General features: G+C 42.2%; 1 protein-coding gene across 4 annotated transcripts in view; it reads left to right on the top strand.

Moving 5' to 3' along the window:
* USP9X (ubiquitin specific peptidase 9 X-linked) overlaps positions 1–16,614 on the top strand; it is a 1,493,361-nt gene that overhangs the window by 268,633 nt on the left and 1,208,114 nt on the right. For all 4 annotated transcript variants that reach the window (XM_069204214.1, XM_069204212.1, XM_069204215.1 and 1 more), the window contains exon 7: positions 6,500–6,615. In XM_069204214.1, the coding sequence (XP_069060315.1) occupies positions 6,500–6,615 (116 nt within the window). The remainder of the gene's footprint in view (positions 1–6,499; positions 6,616–16,614) is intronic.

Below are 16,614 nucleotides of genomic sequence, written 5' to 3'. Positions count from 1 at the left end.
AGTCAGGCCACCAGTCTCCAGATCGAGATCTGTGAAGATACAAAGTCTGAGGTTGGCCGAAAACCGGCATGCAGCATGGATGGAAATTCTGGCTGGGAGTCCTTCTAAGGCTCTTTATCCTACAAGATGTTTTTATAGTGGGAATGTTTATGTTCATGCACAGAAGCCTAACACAGGTATGTACCTAAGCGATGGACTGTTTACGCAGGCTTGGGGCCAGCAATACAAAATATTATTGTGTACCTCACATTCTGTTCTTGTGATTCTGAGTAATAGAACATGATGCAAAGTATATCATCCATAGCACTGATAATTATGTTTTTGCAGAAGAGCAGCTGATATTGGAATTAACACAATACCACTATAGGTTCTAAGAAAATTAAATGAATAAACACAAAAGAGCATAATAACTGGGTAAAAGGTCGAAAGCCTAGGCTAAGCTACCACAGTGCCCAAGCAACTAACTAAAATGGACCCATGACACCCTCCCCTATTGCCAGAACAAGGGTACCAAATCCAAGCCATGATATTTAAAAATGCTCTAATAAAAGTGTAAACACTCTAAAAGCATAGCCAAAAACACACATAAGAGACAAATGTCCAAGTTGAGTAGTCAAGCAGGCCAACAGACAGGCCAAATGAATAGGACAATTGGTATTATGTTTTATTTTAGAAAACCCAATGGTCGAATTTTAACACTAATCATGTTCCTGCAGAGAATGAGACCATGTAGGATTCCACTTAGGCAGCTGACAAGTTGGCAGAAGGATCCACGGGGCAGAGTTGTGTGGTTGCCTTCAGCGCCGGATAAACTGGGAAAGTAGGAATATTCTGTGTACCCGATGTCGTTGCAGCCAGCAAATCCACAAGCTGTGGCTCATATGACACCTCGCAAATCAATTGCAGTCTCAAAGGGCGTGTCAGTGAATGAACCCTCCACCCAAAGCCGAATGCGTCGTTGCTGACAACCTCCTCTGCACCATCCCCACTGGGTTGGCACGTTCCTTGGCGTCCACCCTTTCGGCACCAAAACAGAAACTCCGCTCTGGAACTTAAACCTTGAAATCGGTGCCGAAAAAGACTGCAGAGTCAGCTGTGGAAGTTATTCTCCACAAACTGGAGGAAAGACTGGACTGTAAACAGGAACCGATCCAGATCCAACCAAAGACTGGAAGGATATAGGCCAAACCACCACCTCCCAAGAGACAACTCATTTCAGGAGGCCTTGAACATGCCCATCCCAAACAAAAATAATTTGTCGGACAAGGCCATCAGTCCTTTGCTGCCAACACCGCCTTTTCCACCTCCACTACCTCAGTTGCCTCCACCACCTGCACAACCTCCAACACCTATTACAGACCTGCTTCATTCACCGCATTATGATGTAGAGCAATTGGTCATTCCCCTCAAGGCTCCCCTGCAGATGACACCGGACTACCTGACCCAGCAGATGACTCCTTTCATGTGGCCCAAGACACTGCCCCCTAGGACTCGATGAGGTAGGCCCACCAGGTGACACAGACCTGTACCCAGCACACCACTCACCTCCAGATGACTAAACATATCTGGAGCTTATAGGTTGGGTGGCTATATTTCATTGAGTATAGTTTAACAAAGAACCTCCAGAAGAGGATTTCTCGTTTGAAACTGTCATCAACACACCAAGGCACACAATACCCTCCAACGCTGAAAGACATGCTCCACCATATGGAGGATATTTTTAAAGACCCTTTCAAGGCAAGTTATTATCCCCTAGGGTCGATTTGGGGGCCAGGGGTGGGGGCGGGGGTGGGGGGGGCTTTGGGGCGCGATACAAGGCCTCACCCACCAACCCAGTATACATAAGAGGACAAGTACCACCTGACTCCCTCTTGATAACAAGTGCCAGAAAGCAGACTAATTCACAGGCATAAGGTGACAGTCCGCTGCCTGGTAAGGAAAGTAAAAGGGTAGATGCTGCAGGCAAACGGGTTGCTGCACAGTCGTGTAACCAACAGTGCATTGCCAGTTGCATGGGGTTATTAGCGCTCTGTGACCATGCTCCCTGGAACAAGATGGATGAAGTCTTCCAGTATCTCAGAAATGAGCACAGGAAAAGGGGTCAGGAATTTGTTGCAGAAAGGAAACTTATTTCCCGTAATAGATCTGCCCTAGACTCTGTTGACACTGTAGCCAGGACTATTAACACAAGTGTACTCCTTTGTGACATCTGTGGCTGTGTATCTATGGCTTTAAGCCTGATGTTCAGCAGAATATTCTTTACTCCTCCTTTCAACAAATGCTTAGCAGTACTAGTGGCACTTCTCCGCAGACAACAAGTACACGTCTTTGCCTATCTGGACGACTGACTTTTCCCACGTTGCACGAAAAATGTCAACAGCATACCCAGGTAACAATAAACCTACCTAACAACCTGGGAGTTAGTCAATCTTCCCAAATCTCAACTGCAACTTCTATAGATAGAATCATATCTAGGTGCAGTTCTTAACACACATCAGGATAGCCTATCCCAATTCCAACATAGTTCAGAACTTTCAGGCACTACTACCTCTCTTTCAACTAAACCAGCAGATAATAGTGAATGCAGTCACACGTCTTCTAGGCATGATGGTTTATTGTATTGCTATAGTACTCCATGCCAGTCTTCACATGGGCCCGTTTAAGCAATGTCTGGCTCGTCAGTGCTCTTAGTCACATCGTCTTTTACAGGCTCTAATGTTGGTAAACCACGAAATGTATCACTCTGCAGTGGTGGAATCCCAAAAACAAGTTGAGAGGGTGGCCTGTTCTCGACCCTGTTACCCCCCCCCACATAACTCTCACAACAGACGTCTCACTGACGGGTTGGAGTGCACATCTGAACAATCTCACTATACAGGGTGTTTGAGATACCAGTCACCACGGTCTCCATACTGTCCTTCCTCACCTAATTCACAAGATTGTCCTAGCCCTGACCATAGTATGACAGCAATATATTAAATACAGAAACTCCTTCCATTTCTGGTTTGGAAGCTCAGTCAAATGTCGCTTATAATGATCCTTGTAGCTCCCACATGGGCGTGTGAAACCTGGTTCACAGCACTACCGGAACTTCCCGTAGTTCCACCGGAGAAGCTCCCCAACAGTCTGGACCTTCTCCCTCCGAACCATGGAGGAATGGGGCACACAGATGCCAAGACTCTCAACCTAGCAATTTGGCTCCTGAGGTCATAGACTTTGGTTACTTAAAGTTGCCAAAAGAATGTGAGGCATTCTTAAAGAAGCCTGTAGACCTACCACTAAAGCTTGCTATGCAGCAAAGTGGAAACGCTTTGTCTGTTACAGTCACTCAGAACAAATCAACCCTTTCACAACTACAGTACAAAACATTGTCTGTTAACTCCATTTACAAAAAACAGGATTAGCATTCACGTATGTAAGATCACATTTGGCTGCAGTGACTGCCTATCTACAAAATAGACAACACCTTTTCTTGTTCAAGGTACCAGTGATTAAGACCTTCATGAAGGGGCTCAAAAGAGTTATTCCACCATGGGATCCACCCACACCCTCATGGATCTTTAACGTTAATCTCACAAGACGTATGGGCCCTCATTTGACCCCCTATACTCACGCCTCCTTCAATTTCTTTCTTGGAAGGTGGCATTTTTAGTGTCCATTTCATTTACACGTGTTAGTGTGCTCCAGGTTTTAACTTTGGAAGAACCTTTCTTCCAATTACATAGGGATTGAGTGGTTCTCTGCACCAACCCTACATTACTTCCTAAATTGGTTTCTCAATTTCACCTCATTTTATCAGTTGAGTTACCATTTTTTCCCTCAACCAGATACTGTTGAGGAAAGAGCTCTACATACATTAGATGTTAAAAGTGACTTTATGTTCTATATTAATAGAACTAAAACTTTCAGGAAAACTAAAACTCTCTTTGTTGCTTTTTCTCTGCCACATAAAGGCAACCCTAGATCCAAATCAGGCATAGCCAGATGGATAGTTAAATGCATCCAGACTTATTACGCTAAAGCCAAAATATGGTTACCTACGCCTCCTAAAGCGCACACTACTAGGAAAAAGGGAGTGTCTATGGCTTCTCTAGGAAATATTCCCATAGCTGACAAATGCAAAGCAGGTATATGTCCACATGACACACCTTCACCAGACATTATTGTGTGGATGTTTTAGTGCGCCAACAAACCAGTGTAGATCAGGCAGTGCTACATACTCTTTTCCAAACAACTGCAACACCCACAGGTTAGCCACCGCTTTTGAAGGGGACTGCTTTACACTCTGTGCAGAGCATGTGTATCAGCCACACATGCCTCAAAAAGAATATGTTGGCATGTAGTGCTGTAAATTCACATGCACCCACACTCCTCCCCGGACACCTGTGGCTGTTGTAGTTTATTCTACCCTTTCTTGCATGAACATCTTATGACTTACACTTCCTCTACACTCTATCCACACCCTCCTGGAGGAAAACAGTCTGTCAGTAGAGTTGATGCCCTTGTAGAGTATCACTGAGAAGGAGTAGTCACTCTACCCCATGACTTAAAATAATTTCTTTGAAGAAAAGCAACTTGCAGACATCCAGACCCAAACACTAGATGGCAGGATTATGCGGAGCATGTGAATCTACAGTACTACATGCCATGAACAGATGCTTACAGGGTAAGAAACATATTCCTTATGAGTTCTCCCTAATCCCACTGGTTTTTGGGGTTCTTTGCAAGCTATGGGAAATCATGGCAAGTAATTCCAATTAGACCAGTGTATCTGAAAAGACATTTGATTTGCATAGCTTTGCAGTATAGCAGAATGCACTTCAGTGCAGTCCAAGCCAGTTTCTCGTATGCTGACTTGTAAGGCTGCAAACATTCTTCATGACAACCCGCAGTCTGCATCTAACAGCTTGGCTCCTCACACCTGGACTTATGTACTTTGGACAATTCTGATGATTGCCATAAACTACTGCAAGAGCACCACCCGCTCCAAAGTCTTAATATGAATTGCCAAAGATCCTTTACTTTGGCTTCAGTCCTAGAAGCTACATCCTTTAAATATGTCACTTTCTCAATTTCTGCTATTATTTCGCACCTGATGCATGCAGGATTGCTTTTCTTTTCTATCACAGTTAATTTAGAAGCAGTTTCCAATCATTTAAAAATGGCTGATTAACAATCTTTATTCTCAGAGATCATAATCAGTTGATGATGGGTTTCCAATTGTTAACCTGGTGAAGATTTCTCCAACTTGGGAATTAAACACAGTTTTAGCTGCATTGATGAAATCACCTTTTGAACCTATTCACAGGTTTTCAGAACAACAGTTGTCATGAAGGAAAGCCACCATTCATTCTGAAATAATTTTCTTTCCATTCAACTACATGCATTGTATTGCTGGCTTTTTTCCAAATCTGTCATCTACTGCTGAATGGTCTTAGAATTCACAGACATGTCTTTATAGTTAACTTAAAACATAGAGTTTTTCATAATCTGATTTTTGCCACTTTGGACAGTTAAATAGAGACAGACCTCTGTCAAACTGTTGCTGAATGTTTTTTTTTCTTCATGCATTATTCTTGCTTGTGAGATCATGAGCAGGCCTATCAATGGCTCAGTTGTTGCTCATTTGATGAAAGGAATGACTGTTAAAGCCATTTTGATGGATTAAGTCTAAATGATGGATGCAATAAAGTGAATTCGAAATCCACTTATTCGTTTACCCAGTATTACTGTATCAATATGAAATCGAAGACTGCAATAGCAGTGGGGCAAACTCTTATATGCAGTTTATTTGCAGAATGTGGACCTTAAGCTGAAAATATCAACTAGGGTAAAATTAAAAATGGCTGAATTAGCACAGTTCTTTCCTCTTCATAATTAGTTGTGCTCACCATTGAAAAGCCTTAAAGACCCATTGCCCTTTGTGGTTGCTGTAGTTAATATTAAATTGGCTTTTTGTCTTGGATTTTTCAAGTGGATGGTGGTGTTAAAAAAAAAAAAAAAAAGTGGAAGGTAAACCACCCCCAATGTGGCATGTTATAGCACTAATCAAATCCTGAGAAGGCATATTTTCTTAATATACACCCTATAGTAATTATGGAATCAGTCAACTCATTTCAGTTCCAACAGCTACCAGTAAAACCCATTTCTGCCTTAAACTATTTTTACATTGGAATACACCTTATCTAGTCTTGGTCTTCAATTTTTTTCAAGTATGTGCATTTTGTGTGATTTGTTTGGTTTGCGTTTACACCTGATAAAAAGAAAACAAAGGTCTGGAGTAATCATGTACAAGCAATCTCCTCATTTTCTCCTTAAACTTTTTTTCTAGTGTGGAAGCATTATTTATACATGCCTCTGGTATTAGCCCCAGTTATGGAATAAAAAAAAAAGCTAATTGTTGTAAAGTGAGGTATGTTTGCATCCTCTCTAAACTGATGATAGTTACTTATGCTAAACATGTAAATGCCAGTAAACACAATTTCTTTTTTTTTTTCAGGGTTGGCTAGTGGATCTCATCAACAAATTTGGCACATTAAATGGGTTTCAAAGTCTACATGATCGTTTTATGAGTGGATCAGCACTGAATGTTCAAATAATTGCAGCTCTTATAAAGTGAGTTCTTTAATTTTAAATGTGTTGATATGCAGAGGTTTGAGCTGGATCTGTATTCTGCTTTTACTTTATTTCTTGTCACGTGTGCAGTGGTTGATTTTCAATTTAATTGATCTACTTGATGCATTTGCAAGGCTGTTACCAAGTTTGCAATAGTTGGTGCATTTATTTTTCATATGATGTTTAGGTGAATGGGCTCCTAAGTTTCCTTTGTGGAGTGGCCAAGCATCATCTTTTAATATTGCAGTGTTCTTGCTTAAGGGTTTGTGCCTTGTATGATGTATCATGCCAGCAGTTTAAACATACCTAATGGGGATGTTGTTGAAAAAGGATGCCAGACATGTTGAAATAAATGTTGATTATGTATACAAAATGCCCAGAGTAAACTTCTCACAGTACAGAGCAGTATACAGAACATATGCTTTGTTATCCATATCACCCATAATTTGTACAACTCGAACAATGTAAGTACATATACAATATTCTGTAGAGATAGGAAATTAAGAAAAGATTTCACGGAAATTGCCTTAATTGTATACAAGCCACCCAGGAACCTGATGCAGGTCCTCCCAGAAACAGATTTCCATGGAAGCATAAATACAGCATAACGAGAACGTAACTGGACAACTCAGACAGATGCAGAACATCTGAGCACATCTACACAGGCTAGTTTGTAACACACCCACAGAATTCAACTATGCTCATGTAAGATATATGCATGTTGTTGAAACATGCTTTAAACAACAAAGAATGGAGTGCAACAGTTTAACCTCACAAAGGAGAAACACCAGTTGGTCATGATCTCACACCAGGAAATCACAATGGAGGACCTTTCTATGATAGTATTGAAAGGATGGTTTGTGAGCACCCAGCAGTGTAGAATTTTGGTAACTTTGTGAAGGTGCTGGGACTAAAAATAAAGGTCTTATTGGGAGTCTTGGCTTGGTGTTGTACTATAGTGAGCTTGGTATCTGCCACAATAAGGATAGCAACTCCAGCAACGCAAAGAAACCAGTAAGAAAATGGGTTTAATTTCCCATCATTGTGAAATTGTCATGCAATTTTGCAATGTTGCTCATGTCAACAGTGGAGAACAACTGGATGACTGCTTTTCAGTGGCATTCCGGAAACACACCCTCTACCATTTTCTACCTGGAGCCTACTTACTTTTTTTTTTTTAATCTGCATTCTCCTTAGAAAGGCTGCATTTTAAGTAAGTTTTGTGAACTGATAATCTTTGCTTACCCCTCAAATACACCAGTGTACCATATAGCTGATGGAAATGTTCAATAAGTTCCTTCCAGCTAAGCTCCTAGACACTAGAATAACATACTCATTGCTTATTAAACATGATATTTCCACTATCCAGAAATGGAGCAGAATGAAATATCCAGAGCATAACACCACTAGATGACTATTCTAATGGAAACCCTGGGTTCATTAGCTGTAGCCGCATGATAAAGACAGCAGCTCTACAAGGCTTAACATGGCTTATTTTTCAACCTCACTGCATACATGTATTTGTCTATTTGAAGTTCCTAGGGCCCTCTGTACGGTTCTGCGTAGTAGATTTTTCTCAAAGTCTTAACTAGCCCTGCCCTGGTGTGGGTAAAAAAATGCCATTTTAATTAATAAATGAATTTATTTACTCTAAAAACTGGCTTTTAATGCAGATCTAAGCCTACCATGAACTAGGTTCTTTGCATTTTGATGGATATACTATACCAAATTGCTGCATATGAACTTATTTGGTCCCTAAATAAAAGCAATTAGAGGCAAAGTGTAATACAGCCAGGGAGGCCACAGTAATGAAAAGCTTATTTTGCACTGCTTCTTGAAGGAGCCAACAGCTTACATATCTCATACTTTTTTTAGGACTGAGATCTGGATTTTTACATTTTTGATAGTTGATCTCTTTGAAATTTGAATATTAGTTATTTTACTGGATGTTTAATACAAACAAATGTTTTGAAACAACTTTGTGACTGACGTAGAACATTGTTCATTAGTTATTCTTTCAGGAAAAACAGGACTAGGTCTTCACTTTTTGTGTGGTGTCCTGGCAGAAACGGACTTAAGGCTACAAATGAACATCATGTGGTATGTGTCCTTTAGCACTTCCTGACCTACACCGGCTTGCTGACATGCTAAAATATCAACACGTTTAGTGAAGGTGTGTGGTGTAGACCATGTAGCTGCCCTAAAAATGTTATCTTTGGGAATGTTTTCAAGAAAAGCTGTAGTAGCTTGGTTTTTGCAAGTTGAGTGTGCTCTGCGAGAAACAGGTAAAGGTTTTTTGGCCTTACTGAAGCAAGTTTGAATACGTATGACTATCCATCTGCCTATGCCAGATTAGGATATTGGGTTGCCTTTATGAGGTGGAGAAAAGGATACAAAGAGTTGCTTAGTTTTCCTTAAAACTTTAGTTCTGTCAATGAAGCATATTAGTGCTCTTCTGACATCTAGCATGTGAAGATCTTTCCGCAACAGAATATTGTTGTGAGAAAAAACTGGTAGCTCAATAGAGTTGGGTGAAATTGGTAAACCACCTTAGGAAGAAATATAGGATTAGTTTTTGAAACTCCTTTGTCTATATGAATTTGGAAGGAAAGCTCTTCTGAGGTTAGTGCCTGGAGCTCACCAACACATTTAAGTGAAGTGATGGTGACAATGAAAGCCACCTTCCGTGAGAGAATTTTAAGTGAGCATGAGTGAAGCTGCTCAAGTGGGGGACCCATGAGTCTAGCGAGTACAATGTTGAGGTTCCAAGAGGGGGCTGGTGGCACCCGAGTGGGAATGACTTGTTTCAGACCTTCCATGAAAGCTTTAATTATTGAGATTCTAAATGGATATGTTGTCCATTCTGGGCATATGCAGCTACTGCAGAGGAGCTGACGTCAGTCTACAGGGATGGCACCTTAATGCAGCTCTGTTCCCTCAAATCCAGGGAGGAACAAGATGCCGCCTGACCCCGCTGAGCAGGGTGTGGGGGCACTGCTTGTAGGAACTTCCGGTGAAATCTGAGGTTAGAAGTATCTATTAGAAATTACTTTTTAGAATCAAGCTCTAGTGTGGGAATAGTAGCTGATCAGGCTGCTGTGTGAAATGCCTTTGTTTAAGGTGTGTGACTTAGTCAAAGTACTAGGATTTCTCGCTGTTCAAATTTAGAGACCACAGGTTTTTTTTTTTTTGTGTGATTTTCCTATTCTATTCTACATTCATGGCAATCCATGACACAGAAGGATTGCTACTTACTAATCACAGTTCTGCAACGTAGGAAACTTCAATTAAGTTATTCATATTCCACCTCCTCTCCAGTTTCTCCATTTCAATGGCAAAATGAGGTTTAGTTAATTTTACATTTGCATAAGCTCCTCAAAGAACTGAGGTTGTTAGCATTTGCCAGTATCTCACCTACTAAGATATGGAAGCTACCAACCATTAAAGGAACAGTTCATGTTTTCACCTTTGCCTTACAACCAGCCTATCTGGCCATGCTTTTCTTTCATTTCTCTATAGTTACGACTTTGGGGTCTTTGCACAGCAGGCCTAACAGTCTGTTCATTAACACTGCCTTATTTATTAAAATGGTAATTCTGAAGAAATAGCATGTAAGAGCTGTGATAACTGTACTAGCGCTTTCAAATTTCAGATGTTACCTTCAGGCGTGTGTATATTCGATCATTTGCAATCAAAAGTATGTTCCAGGATCCCCACATGCAGGCAGGAATACTATACATTTATGATTTCACTTAAGAGCCCTGTGATGCATAACTAGGATTACAATCAGTTTCGTGAAGGTACCATAAACAAAAATATTTGTTTTGTCCAGAATTCTTAAATGACTGAAACAGTCTGCAGCAGATAGTTTGATAATCTTGTATGATTTTTACTTAGGGCAATATTTTGTAGACTTGGATAGAAATTTAGAAACTGAGGTAGATTCCTCAATGGCAAAGTTGTTTCATATGTATAAGTTAACTTTAAGAGTTTTCTACATAGTTTCCATCTTTGATACATATGTCTACCCTTTATTGAAAGTGAGGTCACCAATGTCAAACCTGAAGCGCTTTTACCTTCTGTTGTTCTCTGGATCTACACTGAAAAGTCCCTGGAGATGACTGCTGGTCTGCTGCCGTAAGAGCCCCTTCCCTCATCACTCTAGCCCACTTTGACACTGCTTTGCCATATCTCAGTATCTTCAAGGCATCGTCTTACTTTCACCTCATTTTAAATTATACTTGGTCCTTCAGTTTTCTTCTGGACATCAATTTAGAGAAATCACAATCCTCCTCAAAATGTTACAGCAAACTTTTTCATTTACCTAATGTGTGCTTCCATAGATGCTCCTTTGCACAAGAAATTCACAAAAGTAAGCTAGTAAAAGTTGGAAAGATGGAAATTAGCATTTCCGAGGCCTACGTCTTGGGATTTGGAAATTTCTGAAAGTCTTAGTTCTGCAACATGCATGGTCATAGACCTGCAGGTGCACTGTTATTTTTTTATGACTGGGAAATAATTGTTTTACATGGTACACATAATGACTTTACCCTGATTCTCCTTTATTTATTTTCAGTATTGACATACATCCAACATGCTTTATTAGTGCCTAAGAAAAATGTTTAATGTTGTTCTTAAACATTTGAACACAGAACAGTGGTTCTTCTTGAACATATTAATACTTGAATATTTTGTTAGGCATGCCATGAAATGGACACCAGCTAAGGAGTGAAAAATATGTAAATATTCTAACAGGTCTTATAAGGTACAACACATCATTTTGGTATTTATAAAGATAAGCATTATGTTGTCGATATAGGTTTATCCAATGAACCATACAGAAAAAGGTGATTATGCTATCAGGTTCGCACATCCCAAGTGTCCATATAGTTGCCGGGGAATGATATCCAGATTATCGTAGAAATTGTTCAGTGGGTGCCACACTGGTGTTTACACCCAACCACCAAGGGGTGTATGTTGCGTTCACTGGAGAACCACTCAAAGTTAATTTGTATAGGTTGCCAGGGCACACCATAAAGTTTGCAAAATGTCCATATATGTGATCAGGTATGTCAATGAAAGTCTTAAGCACGTCTTGTCATTTCTTAAGGTTTATTCTTTCCAGCAGCCGACACATGTTTCTTCATCCAGACTTTCTCAAGGCTGTGAGAATCAATGTACAGACGAAAACAAAAGTAAGATGTAATCAAAATAACAGGGATATCTAGCTGTTGTAAAAATCCATATTGCCATCATTAGAAAAATAATTGTGTTGAATTTTCGCAAAGACTAGTAAGTGTACCTCTGTGTATAGGCAAGATTGCAGATAGTAAAGTCCCACACCAGTTAAGGTAAAATAAAAACAGAAAGTGGGTTCAAATGAGAAGAAGGAAGAAAATATAGAAATGCCAGACTCCACTCCAAACAAGCTTGTGATATACCAGTCTACATAGGCCCAAAATTAAAATGCCTCACCAAGACAGTCCAAGTGGTGATAAGATTTGACAAAATTCAGCCAAAGACACAGAATTATCTAAGAAGTAATCATTTGTTATTACAGAGAAAGCAACATGCCATATATTGTCGAGGATAACCTCAAAGTCCATTGAGAAAAATCTTGTATCAGAAATATTCTTTAGGAAAGGAAAAGTAAGTTTATATCAGTAAGAAAAGCATTTAGAATTGTATCTCCTGTAATAATTCTAGATTCTTCCACTGTATCTAAGTATATCGTTACAACAAGAAAAAACGGTGAGAGAATGAATTAATAGTATTGGTCTATTTCGAAAGTAATATTGTCCATCCTTTGAAACTATACACCTATGGCTAAACTGTCCACCAGAACTAATTCAAAACGTTCCATACTGGGGTAGATATATAGGCCATATACTTCTGTTCTGGTCTGGTGACTGACTCTTTTCACAAATTTATCCAACACCTGAATGATAATGCCTTTATTATTACATTTTCTATTCCACACAGTACAACACAAGTTGACTTTATTGATATTACATTATTTGCCAATAACAATAAAATATGTTAAACCATACAGGAAACCTACGGCCTGCAACTATAAATTGCATGCTGAAAGTTTCCATCCTCTTTCACAAATTAAAGCCATTCCTTATGGAGAAGCTACCCGAATTAGAAAGCACTGCAGTTTGGATAGCGATTTCTCAAGAGAACTACATTTGATGGAAAAGCATTTTGTAACAAGAGGTTCTCTTCCAGGGGATCCTCATCAATAGTCATAAACATTGAATATTCCCGCCCTTGTGCGGGGACCCCGGAGCATATATATATAAAATACATACATATTATCATGTGTAAAACAGCAATGCAGGCTATAATCATAAATAGGCTAAAATGCTTTATTTCTATGCAAGTTTTTTTTTTTTTTTATATTATAAAATCACAAATAGATCATAAATATCTACCTAAGCCCCAAAAACTGGACTTAGGGAAGTAAACAGCAGTAAATATCAGAGAAAAATAGAAAAAACCACATTGAAAAACAATGAAGCATTCTTAGCCAATAGGCTGCATGCAGGTTAACACAGGAGAACCATAAAAACTTTGGCACCGTGCCTTTAAGACCCTGAGCACCTCCAGTATCCCACCATGCCTCAGGGGTGAAGGGAAGGTGACAGTTGGTTCACAGTTAGGTCAGTTCTTTTTTCCGGCTTCTTCTGAGAGGATCCTGGAGCATTGAGCTCTCAGTTTTTCTGAGTTTTCCTCAGAAAAATTCTTTAAAAAAGCGTTTTTTCACTTTTCACTCGACAAGTAACATCTTTGTCTGAGCTAGGAAGGTTTTTTCTGACAGAAAAATGCCATCTCTTTTTGTAAAATGTCCCTCTTGTGGGAAGAAGAAAGCCCAGTCAGACCCACACTCTCTGTGTATTGTCTGCCTGCCACAGAGTCACTGTCCTGACACCTGCAAGTATTGTAAGAACATGTCAAGGAGGACTCTCAAAGACAGAGAGAAGATCAGGCTACATGGGCTTCAGGAGAGGAAAAAGTCAACATCCTCTTCACTTCCCAGACCTACAGCAGAAGGAATGGCCCGATCGACGTCGACAGGTAGGATTGTACCTGTTTGTTCTCCATCGACGTCATCGGCACCACCGTCTCACCGGCATAGATCGCCGTCGACGGCGACCAGAGCGACGTCGAGGGACAAAACGTCGAAGCATGGACACAGGGGTACATCTCCGTCGACGGCAGGCCGCCGTTCGGCGTCGAGTCATCTCCGGCGCTCCCGTTCGCCGTTGAGAACGTCTCACCCCTTGGCGTCGAAGGACACGACACCAAAAACACCTCGACGGCATGAACATCCGCCGTCGACCACTCGCCACTCAACGTCGAGACACACGACGGCGAGTAGGTCCAGGTCCCGCGATAGGCGATCGGCGTCAAGACATTCGACGTCAAGGCCTTCGACGTCAAGACCTTCGACGTCGAGAACAGACCAGCCATCGCAACCTTCGACGTCGAGGATACAATCGACGTCGACACAACCTTCAGCTGTGTCACAGGCAGTAGAGCCAGCGGACAAAGCTCCCTCACCGGTGGTCTCTATAAGGAGTGCATCATCCCATTCCAGAGCATCGGGGCATGTTTCTCCCATCACAGCATCCCCGGACTCACAATACTCGAGGATGTATTCTCCTACTGCCTCATTACCGAGAACGCCATCGCCTACAGCTAGAGCAGGACGGGCTCGTTCTGCTTCTCGTCAGCCGACCACAAGACCTGCACACTCTGCTACAGCCTCTCGGAGCAGGTCCCGTTCCCGAAGGAGAACCAGGTCACGAACACCACGCAGAAGATCACCTTCTTGGTCTTCTTCAGGATCGTCTGTGGGGCGCTACTCCCCCACACTCACAGATTCTCCACCTGCTAGGATTTCCCCGGTGGATGATATCACCACTTTTAATGAGGTTCTTCTAAGGGGAGCGCAGAAGCTAAATATTGAGGTACCGGAGCCGGCCACCTCATCCTCAGTTATCTTTGAGACCCTACAACACAGATCAGTCTCGAGAAAACTGCTGCCACTAGTACCGGGTTTGCTGCAACCGACTATGGACACTTTTCTGTCTCCAGCCACTCTCAAGTCTGCCCCGGCTAGGATTCAAAAGAAATACAAAGCTCCGGAACAAGATCCTTTATTCCTGCGGAAGGATCCGCCACCGGACTCTGTGATCTTAGCCGCAGCCAGAAAAACACACTCTGTGGCATCATCTTCCACAGTCCCCCCGGATAAGGAGAGCAGACACTTAGACTCTCTGGGGAGAAAGATGTGCGGTACGGCGGCATCTGCTATGAAGGTCTCCAGCGCCTCAGCACTTCTGGGCAGATATGACCGCTCTCTGTGGGACTCACTCCACAGATTTACAGAAAAGTTGCCCAGGGAAGATAGACAGGACTTCCAGGAAATCTTGCAGGAAGGGGGCCTAGTATCTAACCAGGTCATCAGCGCGGCGGCGGACGGGGCGGATTTGGCTGCGCATGGGTATGCGCACGGAATCTGCGCTAGGAGGTCTTCCTGGCTACGGCTCACGGGTCTGAAACAGGAAGCACAGCAGCGCATTTTGAACCTCCCATTCAGCGGGAGTTCGTTGTTCGGTACCCACGCGGATGAAGAGATGGCCCGAATGAAAACGGAAGTCGACACGATGAGGGCAGTGGGCCTGGAACGTAAAAAAGACTTCAGGCGGAGGTACAGGCCGTATGACAGACGACCATTCCAGCAGAGGGTTCAAACCCCTCACTGGTCTCAAAGGCCACAACAACGACAGGGACGTCCCCTGTTTCAGGCACGCAGACCCACAAGAGACAGAGGGTCAAGTAGACCTCAACAGTCTACAGCAAAGACACCATCAAAGCAATGAGGCATTGCTTCCCTCAACACTGCACCACTCCAGTGGGGGGAAGTGTTACGCATCATCTTCGCGAGTGGCACTCAATCACAAAAGACAAATGGGTGCTCAATATTGTCGAACATGGCTATTCTCTCCTTTTCAAAAAACCTCCTCCACACTTGCCGCCAGCAAGGTGTTTTCCTTCTCGTCTCAGCCTGCTACGCAAGGAAGTTCTCGCACTCCTACAAAAGAAAGCTGTAGAAAAGGTTCCTCCGGCACAAAAAGGAAAAGGGGTGTACTCCCGTTACTTTCTGGTGGCGAAAAAAGGTCAACAGGGCCTCTTCAGACCAATTCTGGACTTACGGCTCCTGAACAAGTACATAAGAAAACAAAAGTTCAGGATGCTAGCCCTTCACCAGATTGTCCCGCAACTGCATCAGGGAGACTGGATGTGCTCCATCGACCTACAGGATGCATATTTTCACATCCCAATAGCAACCAAACATCGGAAATTTTTACGTTTTCAGATAGCGTCACAGCACTACCAATTCAGAGTCCTTCCATTCGGCCTGAAGTCTGCACCCCGAGTCTTTTCAAAATGTGTAGCAGTGGTAGCGGCACACCTTCGAAGACAAAAAATATTCGTCTACCCCTACCTGGACGACTGGCTAGTGAAGGCCTCATCTCCGGATCAGGCGAGAAAACATAGAGATATCGTTCTAAGAACTTTCGAGTCTCTAGGTCTTCAAATCAACCACGACAAGTCAACCTTGATTCCAACACAAAACCTCCACTACCTGGGAGCGATACTAAACACAGAGCTCCAAAGAGTGTATCCTTCGGAGGAACGACTTTTATCAATCCACTGGAAGTGTCAACATCTATTAACAGCCGATGCACCTACAGCTCGTCAGGTGACATCGCTTCTGGGCTCCATGGCTTCATGCATCTTCATTGTCCCGAATGCCAGGCTACGCATGAGGCCCCTTCAGGAGGCATTAGAGAACAATTGGAGCCAAAAGACTGGTCACTGGGAGGACAGAGTTCGACTACCAGCAGTGGCTTTTCAATCACTACAATGGTGGATGCACAGACCTCACCTGTCGATAGGTTCTCCGTTTCACCAGACAATTCCAGT

This window comes from Pleurodeles waltl, chromosome 8, assembly GCF_031143425.1.
Source record: "Pleurodeles waltl isolate 20211129_DDA chromosome 8, aPleWal1.hap1.20221129, whole genome shotgun sequence".
Classification (NCBI taxonomy): domain Eukaryota; kingdom Metazoa; phylum Chordata; class Amphibia; order Caudata; family Salamandridae; genus Pleurodeles; species Pleurodeles waltl.
The sequence above is the reverse complement of the archived record's forward strand: the minus strand, read 5'-3'. Positions and strand labels throughout refer to the sequence as shown.